Consider the following 27,507-nt stretch of genomic DNA (forward strand, 5'->3'; position numbering starts at 1 on the left):
ATGTCTGATAGTAATTCGAGTTCCGAGTCTGGTACGGAGTCCTCCACTAGCAGTAGTTCAGAATTTAGGCCGCCGCAGGAGCCTGTAATGGCTAGGACGTCCGCTAGAGTAGATCTTGTAGATAGTGACGACGAAGGGGACAAGGAGGAGGTGTTTTTAGACTTGAACGCCACTCCACTCCCCACTGGTAGTCTTTCCCGAGCAGAAGGGAGTGTTGAAAGTGACGTTGCTGAGGCGTCTACAACATTCCCTCCTGGTCAGGCGGTGGAGGTAGTCGCTAGAGCGCGGATGGATGCCAACCCAAAATACAACCTGCGAGCTCTAGTCGAAGAGAACTACCTCACCAGGTCCATGCTAGGCGACATTAGGAATAAGTACTGTGTGCCTCCAAGATTTGAACTGAAGGCAGCTATAGAGGGAGACAGAGCCTATAACGAGAGTTGAGATCTCTGTATTTATGAGGAGTCGATGAGGGCGGGACTCCGATTTCCTTTGCACCCATTCTTCGCAGCGGTGCTTAGATACTACGGACTGGCCCCAGCTCAAGTAGCTCCGAACTCATGGAGACTACTGACTGGGTTCTTGTATCTTGTCCACGGCCGGTTAGAGAGGAGCGTGAGCTTGTCGCTATTCCGTGCTTGTGCACATCTGAAGAGGCATAAGGAAGGGGGCTGGATCTACATCAGTCAGCGCCCTGAACTCAAAATCATTACCGGCATTCCCTCGTCAATACATTCATGGAAGAATAGGTTCTTCTACGTCGAGGATAAGGAGGTCAGTGAGCCCTGGCCTGTCCCTCTAGTGTGGGACACTCCGGACACTTCCAAATTAAGTCGAAAGCCGCTCCTCGAGAGTGAGGACAGAGAGACTTTCGTCTTGATGCGGAAGGAGATTGAGCAATCAGGCCTTATCCGCTGTGCAGAGTTCTCAGGAGAGGAGGTGCTAGTTGGACTGGGCGTGAGTGCCGCGACTCCAGAACGTATGTAGCTAGACTTGTCTTTAGAATATGTTTACTTTTATATGCTTGCTTCTAACTGCTTGCTTGTCTGGCAGAAATGAAGAAACAATCGACTGTCGAGAAGATAAGACAGGGAGCCCAGCCACGGGCACAGGAGGGTGCTGCACAGGCACAACAGGAGCGCCAGAAGAGAAAGGCGACTGTACTGGCGAGTCCGGCCCCATCACAGGGCACTCCTCCACCCCCATCCCAGAGGGCCAAGACTACGGTGAAGCTAATAGGCCCCTTTGCTCAGGGCGGTGGCTCTTCTAAGTCCGGTGGTGCTTCTACCGGAAGCGGTTCTGGGGCTCGTCCTACTACGGGGCTTAGTGAGCACGTCTTTCGACCCAATTGGGCCGTTCTGAAGGATGACACTGCCCTAGGCGAGAGCCGAGTAGCAGCAGAGATCATGAGCAAGTGTTTGCTGCGGAAGGACAAGCAACAGGTCCTTCACGAGCCGCCAGCTACAGGAGAGGAGGCTGTGTTATCCTCAGCTTACCAGGTAAGGAAGAGGTGATCCGTTTGCTAACTTTCTGCCCATTTCTTCCTTTTACCATACTGATGCCTGTTTCTTTCTTCAGATCTTGCTCTACTACAATGACCTCAAGGAGAAGAGTAAGAAGTTCTCCCAAGCCATTACTGCATCTGAAGAAGTGAACGGAAAGTTGGCCGCTGAGGTGCAGGAGCTTCAAACGAGCATCGGGCGAGTAGAGGAGGAGAAGAGGTTGTTGATGGAGGATCTGGCCGCAGAGAAGAAGAAACTGGTCAAGGCTGCTGAAGCCATGGAGGCTCAAAGAGGAAGAGCCAAAGAGAGGCAGGAGACGGCAGTGAAGGAGGCCACAGAGGCGAAGGAGGCTGAACTTTTCAGCTTGTCGAGCGAGGCTTATAGTCTTGGATACTACGACTGCCTCCAGGAGCTCCAGGCCTGCAATCCAAACTTATTAATGCAGAACATGACTCTCCCTGCCAGGCCGAAGATTACTGATGAGGAGCCAGATGCTCCTACTGATGCTCCTGCTGACATCACCTCTCTTCCAGATGCTTAGTATTATTTTATTTTTATTTTTTATTTTGACCTCATTTTGTAATGGTTCTTGAGACCCTACAGCTCTTACCAGCCTCTTTAAAGTGAATTTTGTAATGGCCCTCGAGGCCCCACATATTCTGATCAATGAAATCACATTTGTCTGTCTCTGATATTTCTCAACTGAGTGATTTGCTCGACTTGTCTTTTTTATTTTGATAACCTGGGACTGAGGCTGTTGATAGTCGAATTGTGACGAGCTGGTCTTCTAATAAGTACCCAAGTTCAGGAACAACAAGTACCCAAGTTTAAGAACTGGATTTCCAGTAAGTACCCAAGTTTTGTGAACTGGGTTTCCAGTAAGTACCCAAGTTTTGTGAACTGGGTTTCCAGTGAGTACCCAAGTTTAAGAACTGGGTTTCCAGTGAGTACCCAAGTTTAAGAACTGGGTTTCCAGTGAGTACCCGAGTTTTGTGAACTGGGTTTCCAGTGAGTACCCAAGTTTAAGAACTGGGTTTCCAGTGAGTACCCGAGTTTTGTGAAACAAAGTCTGCAAAAATTCGGTAACAGGTACAGCAGTGACGTGAGAGCTGAGCTGGATGACTAGGGGAGCCAAGTCCTGAGAGACCGGAGTGAACGAGAAGTGAGGTGGTCGAGAACGAGTCCTGCTATGAGGGCTGAGTCCTGCACAAGGCAAGCGAGGTCAGAAGACCAGACCGGGTTTTACTCCGGACAGGCCCTTCGACACTCAAGTCAGTATGAGCAGGAGTGAAGGGGAGATGTCTAAGAGTTTTTAGGGAGAGAAGGGATTTTTCATTACCCATTGGTCTGAGCTTTGATCCTGTATTTATAGGAAAATCTGGTGAGGTGTTCTGGACAGGTGGCGGCCTGTGAGAGGCTGCAGCTCACCTACTCTGGGACAGGTGGCGGCCTGTGAGAGGCTGCAGCTCACCTACTCTGGGACAGGTGGCGGCCTGTGAGAGGCTGGTGTTTTCACACCCCATCAGATGTGTAGACATTAATCACCATAACCACATATTCTTAATGACATGTTAGTGCTTATTTCATTGGTTGAAATCCACTATTGTACACAATCTACGCTTCGGATCCTTACAATGGAATGCAGGAGGCGAACCAATACCAATTCAGGAGCGAGTTAAATTTATGTAATCCGAATGAGAGATAAACTTCTTCAACAACTCGCAGTTGGGTCCTTAGGACAGAAATCATGGGTCTAATCCGGACAGAAATCATGAGTCTAACCCGTTCCTTAGGATTTTGGAAATATTGTGATAGAAACCCAAACTGCTAGTTATCAAAGAGGAGTCGCAAAACTAAATTCGCCGCTCTGTCTCATGATTTAAGAGTGATGATGAGACTTACCTGAATTTTTGACGATGATGGATGGGCTTGAGATGTAGGCCTTCTTCGCTCAAAATCCTCGGATGAACTTCGTAATGCTGTTGGATTTTGGAATTGAAAGATAAGTATTGTTAGGTGTTAAAGGGAGTGAGAGCGGGGCTGTTGGGGAGTGATATTTAGTCTGGGCTATGGGATATGGGCTTGCTAAGCTATGGGGTATGGATATGCTTGTGGTATTTGGTGAATGGGGCATGGCTATGAGGTGGGGGTTGGGCCTTAATGGCCATGCGGCTAGGGGAAAGGAAAGGGGGATGACTTTTTGTTTTTTTGAGAGGGAAGCTAAGAGCTATTGGGTTCTCTTGCATGGAAGGGAGTGTAGGGTATTTATAGGTGATGAGGGCCCAAAGTTCCTAAAACCGAAAGATATATGCGTATGGTTGAGATCATTTTGTCATACTTGGAAATGTTTTCAATGGTCAAGATGGTTGCCATATATCCAAAAAGATCTCTTAACATGAAAACCCTTAACATGAAAACATTGCTTTAATGAAGATGCCTTTTCTAAAATAATAACTCTTAAAGTTGCAATGGGATTTTCAACTTTTGGAAACAAACTTTTCCAGCCACTTCTTGCTTAAAAAAACGCCTTTTGCTAGGATTTAATTAATCTTTTTATTCTTAGAAACGATCTTAAAGATGCAACACATATATCTTTTTAAGTTACTGCAATTTTTGGAGATTTAGGAAATAAGCTAAGGGTGGCCTAGGGAAGAAATGGGGGATTGGAAAAATGCAACCACATGTTTTCCGATGGAGGATAAAACCTGTGGTTTACAAAAGGGAGTAGAGAGAAAGTGAGGGTGAGAGAGAAAGAGAGCAAATGAAGAAAGGGATGGAAAACTTAAAATTGGGGACTTTTGTGAGATTTTGTCGCTAGTTTTCTGTGATATTTACCAATTATGAATCCCTGATTTTTCCTCTTTCTTTTAAGCCCAATGTTGCCATATAAATTCTAAAAATAATTTTTTCGTCCAACGAGAGCCGTCGGTTTTTAACAGCCGATTGTTTTTCTAACCGTTGATCAAATTGGTGATCCGATTTGACCAACCAACTTGATCAACTTTGGATCGTTGATCCGAGCCTTCAAACCATCAATTGATAAGTTTAAAATCTGTTGTTGATCATAGAATTGAATAATTTTGACGGCTCTCATTTGTTGGTACTGATCCGTGGGTTTTCGTAGGAATTTTCTCTAGTCGAGTGATCCAATGCTTGATCAGGATTGGGGACAGCCCTGATTAATTTAATTGTTACCAAATGACTGTAATTTACTTAAAAAAATCAAATTAATCTCAGCACCGGTAATTGTGCTGGAAATCCAGCACCTACTGAAACATAGAGGTCCGGTCGATCGAGGCACTGAGGTCGACAGCGGATGGGCTCCTGAAAATTTCTGAGCCATCCAGCATGGTTGGGCCGGTCGACTGCCATAGGGCTGGGCGACGGCGGATAGGGTCGTAGACCAAAAATCAAATGTCCAGATTGCTCACGACGGGCGACCGCGAGACCACCGGTCGACCATGGTGGTTCGAATTTTGAGAATAAAAAGTGAGCACCCAAAAGGGCGGGCGATCGCGATACCCCTGTCGACCGATCCCGTCTGGAAAACTAGCCGTTGGGGCTTGCGCAGCTTGACTTTTTCTACCCAGTTTTTTACGAAAATGCCCCAAACGGTCATATTTCTTCTTGGGCTATATATACCCTATCCATGACCAACTAAACAACCTTTTGTAAGATCATTTCAAATCTATTTGAGCCTACACTTTCAAATCCAAGGTTTTTAGTTTAATCCTCTTTTATGCTTTGATTTGTGCATTTCACATTCAACAAGAGGATCTCCATAGGCCTTTCATTTGCTTATTCTTTTGGACAGTGGTGAGCTATTATCTTTGTATCAAGCCTATCAAGAGGTTAAGAGAGTTTTTCTTTATTTGTTCTTCATTGTAATCGAGGGTCTACGATTCGGCTTGTTAAGAAAGGTGAATCCGGAGCTAAGAGGGTGTGTCCCCTCGGAGGCATTGTGCAAAGAGGGTTTGTTCCCTTGGAGGCGGAGAAGTGTTTGTACGGCTTGGAGATTTGGCGTATAGAATCTCACCATTAGTGGAGTACCCAAGAGACAAACTTGGAAGAGTGGAGTAGGTCTTGTTGAAAGACCAAACCACTATAAATCTTGTGTTCCTTGTGGTGTGCTTCTTCTCCTCTGCATGCATTTGGTGTTTTGGTAATACCTAAATCCTAATTCTATTATCTTACTGAAATTAAGGTCTACGGAACCAAGAGGGGGGTGAATTGGTTTTATAAAAAATTTATCCCATTTTAAAATCAAAGTTTTAGCCTAATTCATTTTTTCTTCTGTTGCTTAGTTTTTTTTTTTCGTTAGTTCAAATAATATCAAAGTAAAAGGAAATACTAAACCAAAAACAAAAATAAGAGTGCGAGAATAAGAGAAGAAACACACCGATGTATAGTGGTTCGGGCAAAGCCATACTCCACTCTTCTTCAGATCATCCTCATGGATATCCACTATTTGAGACCTCCACGATGCCCGATTCTGAGGCGATTACACTCTCAAGGGTATTAAATAAGAATGCCCTTGGCACCTTTACAACGACTCTCCTTCTTCGCCCAGTTCTAAGCGCTACTCCCTAGGGTATTAAGAATAGGATGCCCTAGCCACCTTTACAATAAATGGAAAGAAGATTGCTTGGCCTCTCTTGAAGGCTTGATGCACAATGATTGTTCCTTGAATATTCTCCACAAAAGGATTGCAAATAAAAGCCCTAAATCCAAATTCTAATTATTTGCAAGTGCAAGGCAAGTTTGGTAGAGAAGAAAACAAAAGCTTAAGCCAAAAGGGTTTTCAAATGCTTTGAATGCTTAAGGTTGTTTTCAATCATTCAAGAGAGGTAGATGATCCTCTTGTATTTATAAGCCCTTAAAATGATATGACCGTTTGGAGGTGGATGTATCAAAAAGACCCCAAAAAGCAACTAGCCATTTGAAATAAAACGGCTATTTTTTGTTGTCGTGACGTTCTCGGAGCTTCGAGAAATTCTCGGAGTTCTGAGAAAACTACCAAAAGGCTTTCTGGATTGTTTCTCGGAGTTCCGAGACATTTTCTAGGAGTTCCGAGAAATCAAACAAAACTTTTAAAAAACTTCTTGGAAAGTTTCTCAGAGCTCCGGGAGATTTCTCGGAGTTCCGAGCTCCGAGAAAATTCTTGGAGTTTCGAGAAGCCTAAAACAACAGTCTTTTCCTATTTTTGTTGTTGATTTATTTTTGGGCTTTTGGAACTCTATTCTTATTATAATTTGGAATGTTATGAGGGTCCCAACATGTTGGTCCACCACACAAACATTCACTTAACCATTTAAGTTAATACGGGGAGTGTTAATCTTTTTTAGAACATTTTCTTTAAAAAAGCTTGCCTTGACTTAGAAATCCAAAGAGAGGGGATGTACAACAAGTCTAAGTATGATTACGCTCCTCTTTGGTCTTGGTCTTCATATATCTTCTATTGTGTGCTTACTTTGCTTGAGTGTGTTGAGATGAGCTTCATATTGATTGTTCTTGCAAGGTAAGTTGTCCAATGTGGTCTCTAGCTCCTTTGACCCATGTGTAGTACATCTTCAAGCATGACCAAGTGATGTGATGGTTCCTTCTATGATCAACCTATCTTATCACAACACTTTAAGGAAAATTTGATTAGTACTAAAAAACATAATCAATTTAGTTTAGAATCATCAAAACAAGATAGGAGAGTAGACCCTTGGGCTTACAATCTCCCCCTTTTTGATGATGACAAACAAAATTGATTATGAGGTGTGTGTGGAGTGACATAATAGGCAAGTGAAAGCATGAACTCCCCCTCAACATTTGCACAACGATAAAAGATAACAAGTAAAAGCATATAGTGCATATGGAACATAAATAAAAAATCAATTTCTAAAATTCTCCCCCTTTCGGCATCGACAAAAAGGCAAATTAATCAAGTTTTAAGCGCATACATGAACAAGGATATATCCGAGAAGTGATTCATGTTGATTCTATAAAACTCCCCTTTAAGCTGTTGAATGAGGCAAACGAAGATGTATAGCAAATGGTAGTGAATTTAGCCTCAAAAATCCTTTTTTTTTAACATAGAATGAGATAGGGTATGAGTGTGAAACTAACATGATAAGCAAGAGTAAATGGTGATTGAGTTAGATATTCCTCCTAAATCAATGCTTATGGTATAAAATATATAGCCAAGTAATGCACATATACCTGTTCATGATCGAGATGCTGGCACAATGGCAAATTGTTAGGTATTTTAATTAAGGTGAAGGTACCTCTCCATCTTAGAGAACTAAGAAGGCTAAGAGTACCAATTGAGTGACTTTTAAGATTAAGATTTGACATCTCATTCATGCAGACACTACCAAACAAGGGTGACACATATATACTATATAGATAAGCATGTGAAAGGCATAAAGTATTTATCTAGCAATTTCTTAGACCTGATCTGCACTCCAAATGTTTAAGGCACTTTGAATATAACATATTCTATCATCACTAAGGGGTTTTGTAAAGATGTCAGCCAATTGTTCCTCGGTATTGATATACTTTAGACAAATGTCCCCTTTTTGTGAGTGATCTCTAATGAAGTAGTGCCTGATAATATGTTTGGTCCTAGAGTGTTGTGTGGGATTCTTTGTCAAGTTTATAGCAATAGGGTTGTCACATTGGATGGGAATATTTTCCGATTTAACTCCATGATCCATCAATGTGCTTTTCATCCATAGTACTTGTGCACAGCAAGCTCCAGCTACCACATATTCTGCTTCTGTTGTGGATAGAGCTACTGAATTTTGTTTCTTACTAAACCATGAGACAAGTGATTTGCCCAAGAATTGACAAGTCCCACTAATGCTTTTCCTATCCAGTCTACATCCGGCAAAGTTTGCATCTGAATATCCAGTGAGAGTGAAGTCACTAGATCTTTCATACCATAATCCCAGACTTTGGGCTCCTCTTAAGTACTTGAAGATCTTCTTGACTGCAGATAGATGAGACTCCTTTGGATCTGATTGAAACCGAGCACAGAGACAGACAGTAAATATAATGTCTGGTCTACTAGCTGTCAAGTAGAGTAGACTACCTATCATACCCCTATACATTTTATGGTCCACTGATTTGCCAAATTCATCATTTTCTAACTTAGCAGCTGTACTCGTTGGAATTCTTGATGTCTTGCTGCTATCCGTACCATACTTCTTCAGTAACTCCTTTGTATATTTTTCTTGATTTATAAATATCCCATTTTGGTATTGTTTAATTTTGAGTCCTAAGAAGTAGGTTAACTCACCCATCATGCTCATTTCAAATTCATTTTTCATTAGAGTTGCAAACTCATCACGCATCCTTTGATTAGTCGAGCCACAGATGGTGTCATCTACATAAATCTGGACAAGGAGGATATCTTGATTTTCTCTTTTGATAAATAATATTTTATCCACTTTTTCCAACTCAAAACCTTTCTCTACTAGGAAGGTACAAAGCCTCTCATACCAAGCTCTAGGAGCTTGCTTCAATCCATATAAAGCTTTATTAAGCTTGAAGACATGATTTGGATGTTTGTAGTTTTTAAAACCTGGAGGTTGCTCAACATACACTTCATCTTGGATATAGCCATTTAGGAAGGCACTTTTGACATCCATTAGATATAATTTAAATCATTTATGAGATGCATATGCCAAAAGTATCCTAATAGCTTCCATACGGGCAACATGAGCAAATGTCTAATCATAGTCTATCCCTTCCTCCTGATTGTACTATTGGGCTACAAGCCTAGCTTTATTTCTAGTGATTATTCCATTCTCATCCATTTTGTTTTTATACACCCATCTTGTGCCAATAACTGGATGATCAGTAGGTCTAGGTACTAGCCTCCACACCTCGTTTCTTTCGGATTGACTCAATTCTTCTTGCATAGCCACCAACCAATATTCATCATTTTCGGCTTTCTTGATGGACTTAGGCTCTAATTCGGATAGGAATGCCAAATTATTACTCACACTTCTATAGTATGATCTAGTTCTCACCGGCGATGTGACATCACCTAAGATTTGGGATTCAAGATGATCTACCAATATTTTTCTATCCCTAGGTAATGAGTTGTCCTCTATACTTTCAACTTCCTCACTAGGTAATGTATTACTTGTAGATGCATGGGGAGGAGCATTTGGCTTAGGTATGAGGTGTTCAATGTGTTCATCCTCATCATGTGGCATTTCATGAGGTGTTGGCTCTCTTTCATCAAATGTGACATGCATGGATTCTTCTACAATTAGGGTTCTTCTATTAAACACTCTATATGCTTTGCTATGTGTAGAATACCCTAAGAATATGCCATCATCCGACTTCTTATTAAATTTATGCAAGTTATCTTTGATTATCAAGATGTAGCATCTACACCCAAACATCCTAAAGTAGCTTATATTTGGTTTCAAGTTTTTTCAAAGCTCATAAGGTGTTTTCTTAGAAAGTGGCCTCATATACACCCTATTTATAATATAGCAAGCGGTGCTAACCACCTCCGCCCAAAAGTATCTAGGGAGATTATTCTCATGCAACATGGTTCTAGCCATTTCTTGGAGGGTTCGGTTCTTTCTTTCTACAACCCCGTTTTGTTGAGGTGTCATAGGTGCCGAGAAGTTGTGTTTTATGCCATGATCATTACAATAAGTGTTAAAATGTATTATTTCAAATTCTGTTCCATAGTCACTTCTAATGTAAGATATGGCAATACCCTTTTCATTTTAGACTTGATTACACAATTTAGAGAAATTTTCATAGGTTTCATCTTTATGTGCTAAAAATATCACCCATGTAAATCGTGAGTAGTCATCCACAACAACAAACACATACCTCTTTCCACCTAAGCTACTTGTCTTCATTGGTCCAAAAAGATCCATATGAAGTAGTTGCAAGGGGTAAGTGGTTGAGATCATATTTGTAAGCCCAAGGGTTCCCCATGGGTTCATTCAATCACCTTGTTTTGATGATTAACAAACGCAAATTGATTAGTCGTTTATGGACTAATCATCTGCCTTGAGTGTTGTGCTTTAGACAGGTCCTACACAAGTCAAATCATACTAGCACACACCTTGTTGGCCTATGCTTGAAGATGAACCAACCAATGGACAAAGGAGCTAGAGCATTCTTGGACAAATCACACCTTGGAGGATCCACCAAGGAGAAGCTCAACAAGCATTGAACATACAGAGAAGTTCATGAAGGCCAAAGCTAGAGGATCAAGAACCTAATGCAAAGGACCAAGGAGCTTGTACCACAACTTGAAGATGTCAAGCATGGAAGCTCAACCATAGAAGATCCCAGCTCAAAAGAAGAGTTCAAGAGAGTGATAAAAAGGGTTGAATGTATTCCTATCTCTCTTGCATGTTTTCTTGTCAAGGCACATTGTTTAAACTCCTAAAAATATATTTTTCAAATAGACTAACACACCCTCTAAGGACCTAAATGGATAAGTGAATGGCCATGGTGGTGTACCAACATGTTGGGACCCATATGGCATTCAACACAAGAATGAACAAAACAGAGTTCCGAAGCAACAACCTGGACCAGCAACTAAATCCTATCAAAACTTATTTAAAACATTTTCGAATATTTTTGAAAATATTTTTAACAGATAGCTCTCATGTTTCTCATATCCGTAGAGTATAAGAACATCGAAATCCGACGAGAAATGAGGGAGATATGAATTTTTCAAATGAAACAATGTTTGCTGGAAATCCAGTCTCGGAACTCCGAGAAATGGTCCAGGTTCTAAAATTAAAAGCTCTGTTTGAATTCTCAGAACTCCGAGAAATTTCTCGGAACTCCGAGAAATGTTTTTCTTCAAAAAAATATAGCCATATGGAGTTGGGACTTTATATATACCCATTCAAGGGTCCAAAACACATGAGGAACATTGTCCAACTCTAATAAACTCTAGAAATCCATTTGTGAATCATTTTTGGGTTAATCTCTCACCAATCCTTCATTGTGCCTTGACTTCGGGAAAATCCACTTGAGATTGGTTAGGTTTAAACTTGTTTATCTTTGAGAGCATCCTTGGACCTACAACTTGTAATCAAGTCTAGTAAGAGGCTAGTACTTCTTCTTCTTCTTTATTCGATCGGTGGCAAGGGCATCCATTGTTTTTAATTCCCTTGGGTGAAGCGCTTAGAACTCGCCGGAGAAGGAGAGTCATTATAAAGGTGGAAGGGCATCCTCATTTAATTCCCTTGGAGTGTAAAAGCCTTGGAGCCGGGCGTCGTGGAGGTCTCAATAGTGGAAATCCTCAAGTGCGACCTTGAGTAGAGTGGAGTAGGCTGTTGGCCGAACCACTATAAATCCTTTTATCACTTGCGTTGGTATTTCTCGATTTCTCACTCCCTCTATCACTCTCTTATTTGTGCTTGTCTTATTATTTAGAATTGAGTGAGTTAGTATTGCCATCCAACGTGAATATCTTTACATTGCTAATTAGCCCACTAAATCTCCTAATTAAGTTGGTTGTTTAAACAACGGTTTTTAAGCTTATATACATTTGTGGAAATTGGTTAAGCTTAACTAATTCAACTTAATTAACCAAGGGATAAAACTAGGGTGAAATTATTAAAAGTTTTCAAAAGGTAAAAGTTTTATAAACATCCTATTCACCCCCCTCTAGGTTGCCAAACCAAGTCTCTACTTGGATTTCAATTGGTATCAGAGCTTCGGCTCTTGATTAAGACCCTAACCGGTTAATAGTTAAAAGATCAAATTTTTTGGCAACTTAAAAGATGGGATCTAGATTACCTATTTTAGATGGTTCGGATTATGGATCATGGTTGATCCATATGAAGACATACTTAAAAGGTCTAGATAAAGATATGGTAAAGATAATTGAAAATATATTTATTTGAAATGCTAAATCTAAAGGATTAAATGAATATAATAAAAAATTATCTTTACTAAATACAATAGCCCTAATTGCAACATGTTGTGCATTACCACCACACATTTATGAGAAGGTATCCTCATGTACTAATGCTAAAGAGATTTTAAACAAACTTGAAAAATCTTGTCAAAGTGAAATCCTATGCTTAAGTGGAATAATTGAGAAATCTAATGAAAATGCTTTGAAAAATATTGATTTCACATTTGAAGAACTACATTGTGCTTTTCAAGATTTGAATAAGAAACGTGAGGATCAACTAGCTAAGAATTCAAACTTGAAAAATAATTTAGCTAGTATTCACAAGGAGTTTAGGTCACTAGAAATAGACCATGCACATCTTAGTGAAGAAAATGAAATGTTTAAAAATAATTTTATCGAACTAAGTGAAACCATTACATCACTAAGAGAAGAAAATGAACTCCTTAAAGAAGAAGAAGATAAAATCAAGAATTCCTCATCTCTTGAAACAAATAACTTCAAAATGGAAATCAATTATTTGAAAATCAAGAATGAGAAACTTAAGTTGGAAAATTACAAACTACAAGAAAGTGTAAAACATAATTGCCATCATGACCATTCTTGTAGATCATCATGTCCATCCCGTCCATCTACCTACTCATATATGTCTTATGATTTTTGTGGTAGATTTGGACATTACAAATCTAAATGCATGTTTAGATTTGTAACAAATAGTAACTTTGTTTGCGTTAGAAAAGATACATCAACTAGAACAAACTTGCTTCGAACCAACATGGTTTGGGTTCCAAAATCACTTACTTAAATCACATCATATGATTAGTAGATTAGGGGATGTGCTTAAATGTTAGATCATTTTAAAATGTTCTTTGGATACTATATGCTATTCTTGTTTGATTCACATGTATCCATGTTTGTGCTTTAATGAGAAATTATTTTGTTATAATTCAAAGTCTTTATGCTTAAAACTTAGTTTTTCCAAGGCTTTGATATCTTGTACTAAAATGTTATATGTATTGGAAAAGGTTCCCTAAATATTTTATTTTTGATATCTAGTTGATATGTGCTTCATGATCATATCATTTGTGACGAACCAACCTATAGATACAATATACTTATATTATTTGACTTGTATGTATCTATATGTATTTTTGCTAAGTGCACACACTATGACTTAAATCTTATCGCACTTAGAATATATCATTCATCCACATGACAACCACAATAGAGCAATCAATGCGAAAACCATAAATTGATCCTTATAGAATATACAACAACATCTCTTGCCCATGTGTTCAAATTAAAGCTTCAAGTACATCTTTAAAATTTGAACCTGTTTTGATAGTTACTATGAGTTAGGTTAATTGATCACATCATTTTAGAAAAACCAAAAGAAAAGAAACCCATAGATTTAAAGACTTGAACTTAAATTGAAATTTTTTGGCAATCAAATAGTTTTTGAGTGAAAGTTGTGAATATGCCAAAATATTATTCTTTAAACTCTATTTTCCTTGGATCTTTCCCTAGAAACACAAAATGATATAATATGTAGGAAAGTTGAAACATGAATCTAGATTCAATGTATGACTTGAAATGAAAATATCATAGGAATGTAGAATCATGAGTAAAATTAAAATTCACTAAGGTGGTTGTATACATTAGATTGTGATGGGAACATGTGTCTCCCACACATTTTTGGTTTTTCAATAGGACTTATGCACCTTGTGCCTAATGCCTTGTCATTTTACATGTGGTTGTGGATGTAGATGTAATGTTTGGACCATGCACATTATGTGTCATGCCCTTTGGGTCCAAACATGGTAGATTATCCATAGAAACCTTGATGATCATATCTTTCTCATAAAGTAGACTCTCAGCTTCATGAATCATGGATGTCTCTCTAAGACATTGTTTTTTATTGACCATTCTTACTATGTCTTAGTCCTATAAAATTGAACTCAAATTGATATATATATATATATTCTATAGTTATCACCCCTTGTTTGATAATATCTACATGTATGAGATGTTAAACCTTAATCTTAAAAGTCACTCAATTGGTGCCCTTAGCCTTCTTAGATTCTAAGAGGGAGATGGTACATTCACCTTAATTAAAATATCTAACAAATTGGCCTTGTGCCAACATCTCAAACATGAATAGGTATACATTTATATGTGATCTCCCTAGCTAGTTATGTATGTTACATACTTCGGGAAGTAAAGCGTGAATTTGAAAATATGATATCACATTTAGGGGGAGCATGAGCCAAAGATTGAAAATCTTTTGTGCTATGCATGTTTATCATGATGAGCTAAACTATGGGTATCATTTTATCATGATAAACCAACACTTGGAGAGTAAGTGTCATTATAGCCCAAGGGTTGAGTCTAACATGTCATCTTTTGGAAAATATATCCAAAAACCTTTGGAGTCTATGCAAGGACATCCCTTTGGATTCATGCATTGCATGATTCATTTTCAAAGGGGGAGCTTAAAGGTAAAATTGTCCTTAGTTACTTATCATATGATTCCTAATGTGGTTATCACCTCACATATGATAAGTTCACTCATTTGGAGCATGATTGCTCCATATAGGGTGTTCGAGCTTGTCTTGTGCTTTTATTTGTGTTTTAGAGTTTAAGACAAGAAGCCCATAGCCTAGGTCTTAGTGACATATTATTCTAGGCTTTTTGACTTATCTTGGATGGTCTAATATGATATCATCTATTCCAAGAATAAGTTTTGGTGGCCAAGTATTCCATTGTCATATCTTTGGCCTATTATGTCATGTCATGCTTTAAATTTTAGGTTTATCTAAGGCCAATGACAAATACTAAGGGGAGAGCTAATTATTGCTATCTTTATGTTTATATGGATCATTGTAAGATGCTTACACTATCCATTCAAGCATTTTTCCACTAATTATGCTAAAAATTGCATATCATTAAATTATTATTTAAAAAAAAAAGGGGGCTTATCATGCTAAACTTTAAACTTGCTTGTTTTCTTTCATGATAAGTAAAATATAAGCTTTAACTTGCTAATCTATTATTATATTACGGGTCATAGGGTAGAATTATATTGGATTTATATATATACTAAAATATACCCTAAGAATGTGTACTAAAATTAGAATGTCTCTTTGTTTTTCTAACATAGGCTTGATTTATCTTAGTCGATTCGTTTCCTATGTTGATATGCTCTTATCATGCCAATATACTTTGGATTATAATTTGATTTTAATTGGTAACTTACGATAAGTTGTTAGGGGGAGCATCATATTTTCATTGAATATCTTTTCTGCTTTATGTAATTGTGCTTAAACGCTTAATCCTTCATTTTTGCTAATGCCAAAAGAGGGAGTATTTGTATAATTGATTATATCCATTATCATATGCATTCTTGTATTATAACTTGTTAAATATAACTCATGCATATGTTGAGGGGAAGTAGTAATGATTAAATTGTCTATCTAATCCTCATAAGAGGTTCCTCCCACCTATCTAATTAATTTGGTTTGTCATCATCAAAAAGGGGGAGATTGTAAGCCCAAGGGTTCCCCATGGGTTCATTCAATCACCTTGTTTTGATGATTAACAAACGCAAATTGATTAGTCGTTTATGGACTAATCATCTGCCTTGAGTGTTGTGCTTTAGACAGGTCCTACACAAGTCAAATCATACTAGCACACACCTTGTTGGCCTATGCTTGAAGATGAACCAACCAATTGACAAAGGAGCTAGAGCATTCTTGGACAAATCACACCTTGGAGGATCCACCAAGGAGAAGCTCAACAAGCATTGAACATACAGAGAAGTTCATGAAGGCCAAAGCTAGAGGATCAAGAACCTAATGCAAAGGACCAAGGAGCTTGTACCACAACTTGAAGATGTCAAGCATGAAAGCTCAACCATAGAAGATCCCAGCTCAAAAGAAGAGTTCAAGAGAGTGATAGAAAGGGTAGAATGTATTCCTATCTCTCTTGCATGTTTTCTTGTCATGGCACATTGTTTAAACTCCTAAAAATATGTTTTTCGAATAGACTAACACACCCTTTAAGAACCTAAATGGATAAGTGAATGGCCATGTGAAATTCCAAGGGTGGTCCCGAGTACGGCAACTATGAGGAGTGAGAATTAATTAGGTTTCTAACAAGTTTTAATCTTTTGAAAACTCAAACCTAAATTGGAAATTAAGAGATCAAAATGAAATTCAAGCACACAAGTTAAATCTAGAGGTGCAATGCAAAGTAAAGAGCTAGAGTTCAAGAGAGAGTGCACCCGAGATTTAAAGTGGTTCGGTCCTCAAAACGCGAGGCCTACTCCACTTCACCAACAATGACCCGTTGATGGCTTCACTAAGTGATCTTCTTAACTTCGGCGAAGATCGGTGCCGATTACAAATTCCGATCACCTTTAACCTTGGTGGCAATCCTCACCACGGAGAGTGGGCTACGCTTCTCCGAACACTCGCCCGAATAGAATTTCTTGAATAAGAAAGAAAGAACAAAAATCCCTCACAGGGGTTTACAACTTTGCAGAAGATGTACAAATATAGCCTATAGATCCGAATCCTAATCTTAGATGATGAGAGGCATAAACAAGTTTGATTCACTCTAAGGATGTTCAAGTAGGTTTTTAGAGTGTTAGGATTGATAATTGTAATGTTTGGAATGCCCTTATATATAGGAAAACCAAAATATGACCGTTCAATGGCATTGTGGTAATTCCAGCAAAATTCCCAACGGCCATTTTTCCGACCGTTGTAGTGTTCTCGGAGTTCCGAGAAAAAATCTCGGAGTTCCGGGAATTTAAACAGAAGATGAAAAAATGTCACTGGACCATTTCTCGGAGTTCCGAGAATAATTCTCGGAGTTCCGAGAATTCTCGGAGTTCCGAGAAAAACTCTCGGAGTTCCGAGAAAAACTCTCGGAGTTCCGAGAAGCCTATGTCTGAGCAGATTTTCATTTCTGTTTTTGGGCTTCCAACTTAACACCAAGATTGGATTGCTATGAGGGTTCCAAGGTGTTGGATCTCCACAAATACAATCACTTATATTTTTAGGGTGTGTGTTTATTTACTTAATTATGCCTTTCAAGTCTAAAACTAAGATTGGATCTTAATACAATCTAATATAACTTGATCTTCAATGGATTCTTCAAGTCTTCATTTGTCTTGGATTTTGATGTCTTTGGCCTTCATGAAGTGGTCCAATGAGTGCTTCTTGGCCTCAATCCAAGCAATGTTGTCTTAGTACCAATGTGATCTACAACTCAGACAATCAAACACATTAGTGATCATAAATCACTTGTGTATTGGAATCATCAAAATAAGATGGGAATGCCAAGGTGGAAACCATTGGGCTTACAATCTCCCCCTTTTTGATGATGACAAGCACAAGAGATTTTCCAATAAAAAGCACATATATTTTCCTTACTCAAGAATTCCCCCTTTGGCATCAATCAAAAAGATTGGGGTAAAAGAGAAACAAAGGGATGAAATATTCAATTTAAAGCTCCCCCTTTTTCAAGGAAAAAGACAAACCTAGAACTCCCCCTATTTATAATTTTTATTCAACATAAGAGGGGATATTTAATTAACTTTGGAAAAGATATTCAATTTTAAGCAAAAAACCCCTAATCTAAGCACATATGAAGATGATCATATGAGGGCTTTGGGAACCCAAGATTTCTTGGGTCCAACACTATCCCTAATCTTAGATGCACATTGGAATTGGTAATGACCATTTATTCCACAATAATGGCATCTAACATGAGGGTTAGATACGCTAGTCCTATCATATGCATGTTTAGGTCTTTGACTAGTCTTCCTCAAGATTATGTCAATAATTTTATCACCATTTAGGAAACCATGGAGACATAATCTTAATCTTTCATTTTCATTATGAAGATGTGTTATTTGATTTAAAGAATCATTAAATTCATCTTCATAAGATTTGGAAGAGCTTGCCATATTTTGAAGTTTTGCAATTTGGCAAGTTTTCTCATCCAAACAACCCTTAAGGGTTTCAATCTCAAGTTTAAAATTTTCAAGTTGTGCTTGAGATTTGGAAGAAAATTCATTTTTAAGAAAATTAAGTTCATTTTCTAATTTTGAAATGGATTTCTTTTGAACTTTATTTTTAGAAATTTGAGAGTGCAAGGTTGAGCACAATTCATCATATGATATTTTTTCACTATCACTACTAGATTAATAACATGAAGGGTTAGAGTTTACCTCGTCTTCATGGGTGAGTGCCATGAAGCAAAGATCGTCTTTCTTTTCTTCCCCTTCGCTTGAACTCTTTCCCGAGGTGCTAGTAGCATCCCATCCGGCGGCAAGAGCTTTATGTTTCTTCCATTCCTTCTTTCCCTTGTATTTAGAGGAAAATGTCTTGAGAAGAGGACAATCCGGTCTTTTGTGTCCGGTCTTCTTGCAATTGTAGCACCTTATTCCTCCTTCTACTTCACTTTCTTCTTTCTTCTTCGTTTTCTCCTTTTTATGCTTCTTTCTCCATAAGCTTTTAAATTTTCTCAAAGCTTCTTCTTCATCGCTATCCGCCTCGCTAGAGGATGATGAGTTTGCTTTGAAGGCTTTTAGAGCTAGAGATCGACTCTCTTTCTCTTTCTCTTTCGGCTTCTTCTCCTCTTGTCGGCTAGTGAGGAGCATCTCATGGGTGATGAGAGATCCTACAAGCTCCTCCATGGTTAGCGTCTTGAGATTCTTTGATTCTTGTATGGCGGTTACCTTTGGATCCCAATATGGAGGAAGAGACCTAAGCAACTTACTCACAAGCTCATCAGTAGGATAAGATTTACCAAGATTTGCTAATTCATTAGAAATTTTAGAAAAACGGGTATACATTTCGGAAATGCTTTCGTTTTGATCCATTCTAAACATTTCATATTTGCTCTTTAACAAGTTTATTTTGGAATCCTTAACTTGAGAAGTTCCCTCATGGGTAACGGCAAGTGTATCCCAAATAATCTTGGCGGAATAAAAAAGAGCAACTCGATTAAACTCCTCCGTAGATAAGGCGCAAAACAAATAATTTATAGCTTTGTAATTTAAATTTGCATGCCTTTTTTCTACCTTATTCCATTCTTCAAATGGTGTGGAAGGCAAAATGTATCCATTTTCAACAATATGCCAAAGTTCCACATCTATCGAAAGAAGATAGATGCGCATCCTTGTCTTCCAATGTCCATAGTTGGACCCATTAAAGAAGGGAGGTCTAGTTGTGGAATGGCCCTCCGGAAGTCCGGTTCCATTTCTATCCGCCATTTCACAATTAGAAAGTTGCCAAAGATCTTATGATCTTTCCCTTGTTGAAATTTTTAAAGAAAAATTTTCCAAAGATTTATAGAAAAGAAAATCTTTTCAGAGCCTTTGCTCTGATACCAAGTGAAATTCCAAGGGTGGTCCCGAGTACGGCAACTATGAGGAGTGAGAATTAATTAGGTTTCTAACAAGTTTTAATCTTTTGAAAACTCAAACCTAAATTGGAAATTAAGAGATCAAAATGAAATTCAAGCACACAAGTTAAATCTAGAGGTGCAATGCAAAGTAAAGAGCTAGAGTTCAAGAGAGAGTGCACCCGAGATTTAAAGTGGTTCGGTCCTCAAAACGCGAGGCCTACTCCACTCCACCAACAAAGCCCCGTTGATGGCTTCACTAAGTGATCTTCTTACCTTCGGCGAAGATCGATGCCGATTACAAATTCCGATCACCTTTAACCTTGGTGGCAATCCTCACCACGGAGAGTGGGCTACACTTCTCCGAACACTCGCCCGAATAGAATTTCTTGAATAAGAAAGAAAGAACAAAAATCCCTCACAAGGGTTTACAACTTTGCAGAAGATGTACAAATATAGCCTATAGATCCGAATCCTAATCTTAGATGATGAGAGGCATAAACAAGTTTGATTCACTCTAAGGATGTTCAAGTAGGTTTTCAGAGTGTTAGGATTGATGATTGTAATGTTTGGAATGCCCATATATATAGGAAAACCAAAATATGACCGTTCAATGGCATTGTGGTAATTCCAGCAAAATTCCCAACGGCCATTTTTCCGACCGTTGTAGTGTTCTCGGAGTTCCGAGAATATTTCTCGAAGTTCTGAGAATTCTCGTAGTTCCGAGAATTCAAACAGAAGATGAAAAAATGTCACTGGACCATTTCTCGAAGTTCCGAGAATAATTCTCGGAGTTTCGAGAAAAACTCTCGGAGTTCCGAGAAAAACTCTCGGAGTTCCGAGAAAAACTCTCGGAGTTCCGAGAAGCCTATGTCTGAGCAGATTTTCATTTCTATTTTTGGGCTTCCAACTTAACACCAAGATGGGATTGCTATGAGGGTTCCAAGGTGTTGGAACTCCACAAATACAATCACTTATATTTTTAGGGTGTGTGTTTATTTACTTAATTATGCCTTTCAAGTCTAAAACTAAGATTGGATCTTAATACAATATAATATAACTTGATCTTCAATGGATTCTTCAAGTCTTCATTTGTCTTGGATTTTGATGTCTTTGGCCTTCATGAAGTGGTCCAATGAGTGCTTCTTGGTCTCAATCCAAGCAATGTTGTCTTAGCACCAATGTGATCTACAACTCAGACAATCAAACACATTAGTGATCATAAATCACTTGTGTATTGGAATCATCAAAATAAGATGGGAATGCCAAGGTGGAAACCATTGGGCTTACACCATGGTGGTGTACCAACATGTTGGGACCCATATGGCATTCAACACAAGAATGAACAAAATAGAGTTCCGAAGCAACAACCTGGACCAGCAACTAAATCCTATCAAAACTTATTTAAAACATTTTCAAATATTTTTGAAACTATTTTGAACAGATAGCTCTCATGTTTCTCATATCCGTAGAGTATAAGAACATCGAAATCCAACGAGAAATGAGGGAGATATGAATTTTTCAAATGAAACAGTGTTTGCTGGAAATCCAGTCTCGGAACTCCGAGAATTATTCTCGGAGCTCCGAGCTCGGAACTCCGAGAACATTCTCGGAGCTCCGAGAAATGGTCCAGGTTCTAAAATTAAAAGCTCTGTTTGAATTCTCGGAACTCCGAGAAATGTTTTTCTTCAAAAAAATATAGCCGTTGTAGTGCAACGGCTAGTTGAATTTTTGACCCAGTTTTGACTGTTTTACCCCCCAAACGTTCAGATGGAGTTGGGACTTTATATATACCCATTCAAGGGTCCAAAACACATGAGGAACATTGTCCAACTCTAATAAACCCTAGAAATCCATTTGTGAATCATTTTTGGGTTAATCTCTCACCAATCCTTCATTGTGCCTTGACTTCGGGAAAATCCACTTGAGATTGGTTAGGTTTAAACTTGTTTATCTTTGAGAGCATCCTTGGACCTACAACTTGTAATCAAGCCTAGTAAGAGGCTAGTACTTCTTCTTCTTCTTTATTCGATCGGTGGCAAGGGCATCGGTTGTTTTTAATTCCCTTGGGTGAAGCGCTTAGAACTCGGCGGAGAAGGAGGGTCATAGTAAAGGGGGAAGGGCATCCTCATTTAATTCCCTTGGAGTGTAAAAGCCTTAGAGCCGGGCGTCGTGGAGGTCTCAATAGTGGAAATCCTCAAGTGCGACCTTGAGTAGAGTGGAGTAGGCAGTTGGCCGAACCACTATAAATCCTTATGTCGCTTGCGTTGGTATTTCTCGATTTCTCACTCCCTCTATCACTCTCTTATTTGTGCTTGTCTTATTATTTAGAATTGAGTGAGTTAGCATTGCCATCCAACGTGAATATCTTTACATTGCTAATTAGCCCACTAAATCTCCTAATTAAGTTGGTTGTTTAAACAACGGTTTTTAAGCTTATATACATTTGTGAAAATTGGTTAAGCTTAACTAATTCAACTTAATTAACTAAGGGATAAAACTAGGGTGAAATTAGTAAAAGTTTTCAAAAGGTAAAAGTTTTATAAACATCCTATTCACCCCCCCTCTAGGTTGCCAAACCAAGTCTCTACTTGGATTTCAATATTTTTAGGGGCAAATGAGCTCTTCAATTATTTGCCAAATTGACAAGATCTACAAATGTGATCTTTAATGTACTTAAGCTTAGGCAAAACTCTAACTATGTCTTTTGAAGAGACGGTTGAAAGGAGTTCCATTCCGGCATGACCCAACCTCATATGCCATAACCAAGAACCTTCACTAATGGCATTAGGACAGGTTACATTTTGGAGTCTAAGATCATCTAGCCCAATTGTGTAAATGTTATTGTCTGTAAAACCTATGAATTGCACTTTTTCATCTATCTTATTCTTAACAATGCATTTGTCGGGGTTGAAGACTACTTCAAACCCGTTGTCACACAATTGACTAATGCTAATAAGATTATGAGATAAGCCATCAACATAAAGTACATCATGAATATGAGAGGTAGAGTTACCTATGGTGCCTTCTCCTTTAACCTTTGCTTTCTTATCATCTTCAATGGTAACTTCTCCACCATCCTTGAGTGAGAGGGATGCAAATTGAGTGAGGTCTTCGGTCATGTGTCTAGAGCATCCACTATCAAGGTACCATGTGTTCTTCTTATTGTGGCTTCCAAGGCATACCTACATATGAATAGGCAAGAGAGATCCCTTAGGTACCCAAATCTTCCTAATCTTGCTATGTCCATATGTTTTTACTTTTGCATTTAATTTGATTTTGTCTTGTTTAACATACATGCAAGCAAACTTATAATGTCCTTCTAGACCACAATAAAAATAACTTTTAGTGGAAGAAGCTTTCACAACTTTGTTCTTATAGTTTGACATTGTAGTATCCCATTTATGTTTAAGCCCACTCTTATCATGTGACCATCTTTGAATATTAACAAGTCTATCCAATTTTAGTGAACCATTCTCAAATCTTTCAAATAGTTTCTTTAAATCATCATATTCATGAGATAGTTTACTATTTTCATACTATAGTTTGTTGTTTTCAATGGATAGCTCTTGTCGATTTTCATTTAAAATCTTGATGGTAGCATTTAAATCATGAATTTCAATTTTAAATCTTTCATTTTCATCTTCTAAAAAGTCATGATCTTTCTTTAACCAACCAAATTCTTTTGTCAAGCTAGAAAGAGAGTTTTCAAGAGATGCATTTTATCAAGTTCAATTTCAAGTTCATCATGTCCACTTTGCAAGGAATCAAGAACTTCTTTTAAAATAATGACATCATTTATAATGCTTACCTATTGATTGTCATTTGTTGAAGCCATGAAGCACACATTCCGTGCAATCATGCAATCTTCTCCATCATCCGGCTCACATTCACTTTCATTGTCACATTCACTTTCATTGTCCATCTGGAGTAGGCTCATTGTTGAGTGGACAATCCAGACGAATGTGTTCAAGCTTCTTGCATTCGTAGCATCGGGGTTGAGATGATCCGTCACCGAGTTCTTCTTTCTTCTTGAATGGAGGATTGGTCCTTTACAAGAACTTGATTCTTCTTGTTAGGAAGGCTACCTCATCTTCCACGTCTCCTTTCATTTCTTCATCATCACCTATGTTACAAGTAAAAGCAACACCTTTTCCTTTTTTCCATTTTATTTTCAATTTCGGGTGCTTTTGTTTTGAAAATCATCTCATGGGTTATCAAGGACCCTATTAGTTCATCTACATTTAATGTGTTCATATCCTTGGCTTCGGCGATTGCGGAGGTTTTGGATTCCCATGATAGAGGTAGGGATCTAAGGATTTTGGTCACTAAATCTCTATTTGAAAATTGTTTCCCAAGTCCCCTTAGTCCATTTACTAAGTTAGTGAATCTAGTATACCTATCGGCAATAGTTTCATCGGGTGTCATTTGAAAGAGTTCATATTGCGTAAATAGATGATTCATTTTATATTCCTTAACTTGATTAGTTCCTTCATGGGTGACTTCTAAGGTGTTCCAAATTTCTTTAGCCGAATTCAAGTTTGAAACCCTATTGAATTCTCCGAGTGACAAAGCACAAATTAAAGAATTCATGGCTTTGGCATTATAGTTTGAGGCTTGTTGTTCGGCCTCGGTCCATTCATTTAGATTTCTAGTGGGCAAGGTATATCCATTATGAACGGCTCTCCAAATTTGATAATCTTGGGTTAAAAAGATTTTCATTTTGGTTTTCCAAAATTCATAATTTGCTCCATCAAAATAAGGTGGCCTAGTGTTTAAGTAACCTTCTTGGTGTTGAGGGTAGTTTGCCATTTTAGGATCTTTTCTCTAGACTGGTTAAGGTTTTTAAAAAAAAAATAGAGGCGAGCCTTTGGTACCAAATGAAATTAAGGTCTATGGAACGAAGAGGGGGGTGAATTGCTTTTATGAAAAAATTATCCCATTTTAAAATCAAAGTTTTAACCTAATTCATTTTTTCTTCTCTTGCATAGTTTTTCTTTTGGTTAGTTCAAATAATATCAAAGTAAAAGGAAATACTATACCAAAAACAAAAATAAGAGTGCGAGAATAAGAGAACAAACACACCGATGTATAATGGTTCGGGCAAAGCCCTACTCCACTCTTCTTGAGATCGTCCTCAAGGATATCCACAATTTGAGACCTCCACGATGCCCGACTCCGAGGCGATTACACTCTCAAGGGTATTAAATACGGATGCCCTTGCCACCTTTACACTGACTCTCCTTCTTCGCCGAGTTCTAAGCGCTACTCCCTAGAGTATTAAGAATATGATGCCCTAGCCACCATTACAATGAATGGAAAGAAGATTGCTTGGCCTCTCTTGAAGGCTTGATGCACAATGATTGTTCGTTGAATATTCTCCACAAAAGAATTGCAAATAAAAGCCCTAAATCCAAAGTCTAATGATTTGCAAGTGCAAGGCAAGTTTGGTAGAGAATAAAACAAAAGCTTAAGCCAAAAGGGTTTTCAAATGCTTTGAATGTTTAAGGTTGTTTTTCAATCATTCAAGAGAGGTAGATGATCCTCTTGAATGTATATTTATAAGCCCTTAAAATGATATGACCGTTTGGGGGTGGATGTATCAAAAAGACCCCAAAAAGCAACTAGCCGTTTGAAATAAAACGACTATTTTTTTTGCTGTCGCGACGTTCTCGGAGTTCCGAGAAAACTACCAGAAGGCTTTCTGGATTGTTTCTCGGAGTTCCGAGAAATCAAACAGAACTTTTAAAAAACTTCCTGAAAAGTTTCTCGGAGCTCTAAGAGATTTCTCGGAGTTCCGAGAAGCTTAAAACAGCAGTCTTTTCCTATTTTTGTTGTTGATTTATTTTTTTGGGCTTTTGGAACTCTATTCTCATTATAATTTGGAATGTTATGAGGATCCCAACATGTTGGTCCACCACACAAACATTCACTTAACCATTTAAGTTCTTAATACGGGGAGTCTTAATCTTTTTGAAAATATTTTCTTTAAAAAAGCTTGCCTTGACTTAGAAATCCAAAGAGAGAGGATGTACAACAAGTCTAAGTATGATTACGCTCCTCTTTGGTCTTGGTCTTCATAGATCTTCTATTGTGTGCTTACTTTGCTTGAGTCTATTGAGATGAGCTTCACATTGATTGTTCATGCAAGGTAAGTTGTCCCATGTGGTTGCCTGATTGTTCATAAAATTTTAATTAACCAATTCACCCCCGCTCTTGGGTTGCCCTATTGGGATTTCACCATATTATTCATGGCCATACTTGAAATGCCTTACGCCTCCCCAAACGAAATATTCCCTAAGAGAGGTGCATGAAGGAATTTGTGGTGATCATTCAGAGGGCATCGTTTTAGCCCCAAAGATTCTCAGGTACATCTAGTTTTGGCCGACCCTTCTTAAAGATTCAAAGGAGTTTGTCAAGAGTTGTCAAAGATTTGCTAAAGTACCCCGCCAACCTTCTGCCCCATACACACCCGTCTCAAGCCTCGTGCCATTTGTGATGTGGGGGATGGATCTACTAGGACCATTCCCTCGATCCAAAGGAGGCTTCACGATATTATATGTAGCAATCGACTACTTTACTAAATGGGTGGAAGCAAAAGCGGTGGTCAAAGCCGACTCCAACGCTACGTAAAAGTTTGTTTATCATGACATTGTGTGTAGGTTTAGAATCCCTCGGATCCTAGTAACTAACAATGGAGCACAATTCTCCAGTGAGTATTTTGAAAGCTTCTGTGAAAGGTTAGGAATCGAGCAGAGATTTTCTTCGGTGGGTCACCCGCAAGCTAACAGACAGGTGGAAGTGACTAACAGAACACTTCTTCAGATCTTCAAGAAGCGGTTGAGTGATGCAGGAACCTCTTGGGCAGAAGAAGTCTAGAATGTACTTTGGGAATATTGAACCACTACTCAAACAGCTACTGGGGAGTCTTCATTTAGCCTCACATTTGGAGTTTAAGCCATCATTCCGGTAGAAATTGGGATCCCCTCGCCACGAATAGAAGCCTATGATGAATGGGTGAACCCGGAGATCTTGAGGAACAATCTTGACCTTGTAGAAGAAAGGAGAGAAAAGGCCAGAATCAAGAACGTAACTTATCAGGAACACAACTTATCAGCAACGGGTTGCTATATACTACAATTCCCGGATGACAGAGAGGGTGTTTCGAGTAGGGGATCTTATCCTTCGACGAGCAGAAGTCTCTGATCCCCGAAATTCTGGAAAACTCACCCCCACTTGGGAAGGAGCATACTAGGTGGCCAGAATCTTAAGACCGAACGCCTACCAATTGGAACGCCTTGATGGCACGCCAATTCCCCGAAGTTGGAACATCGGAAACTTAAAGAAGTACTATCAGTAAGATGTTGCTTTTCTTTGTTTCACTTTATAAACAACTAATTTTCGTTTGTGCTCTGTGTTTGTATCTCTTACAGGAAGTTTCAATAAAGAGAATGTTTCATGTCTCTCCAAAGAATCTTCTAAGTTATCTCCATGACGTGCCTCACCAACTGAAAATGGCACAACCACTCAGTTGAGCTTTTAAACTAATTGTAGATGGCAATAGGGAATGTAATACATTCCCCAATTCAGGCCCTGTCCTTTTCAAGATAGGCGGGCATGCCAACTCCAAGCTGATCACTCGTGAGGATAGGCTTCTGACATGTTAGAAAACACAAAAGGAGTACT

At 38.6% G+C, this 27,507-nt stretch overlaps 1 protein-coding gene across 1 annotated transcript; it reads left to right on the plus strand.

Annotated features, from left to right (window-relative positions):
* Positions 1–26,700, plus strand: LOC143853941 (uncharacterized). Its single transcript, XM_077363636.1, has 5 exons — positions 1–256; positions 1,054–1,499; positions 1,579–1,920; positions 25,905–25,972; positions 26,484–26,700. The coding sequence occupies exons 1-5, from the start codon at positions 1–3 to the stop codon at positions 26,698–26,700; spliced, it is 1,329 nt and encodes a 442-aa protein (XP_077219751.1).
* The last annotated feature ends 807 nt before the right edge of the window (positions 26,701–27,507 follow it).

This window comes from Tasmannia lanceolata, unplaced genomic scaffold, assembly GCF_043159265.1.
Source record: "Tasmannia lanceolata isolate RefF3 unplaced genomic scaffold, GAP_Taslan_0.1 ptg000020l, whole genome shotgun sequence".
Classification (NCBI taxonomy): domain Eukaryota; kingdom Viridiplantae; phylum Streptophyta; class Magnoliopsida; order Canellales; family Winteraceae; genus Tasmannia; species Tasmannia lanceolata.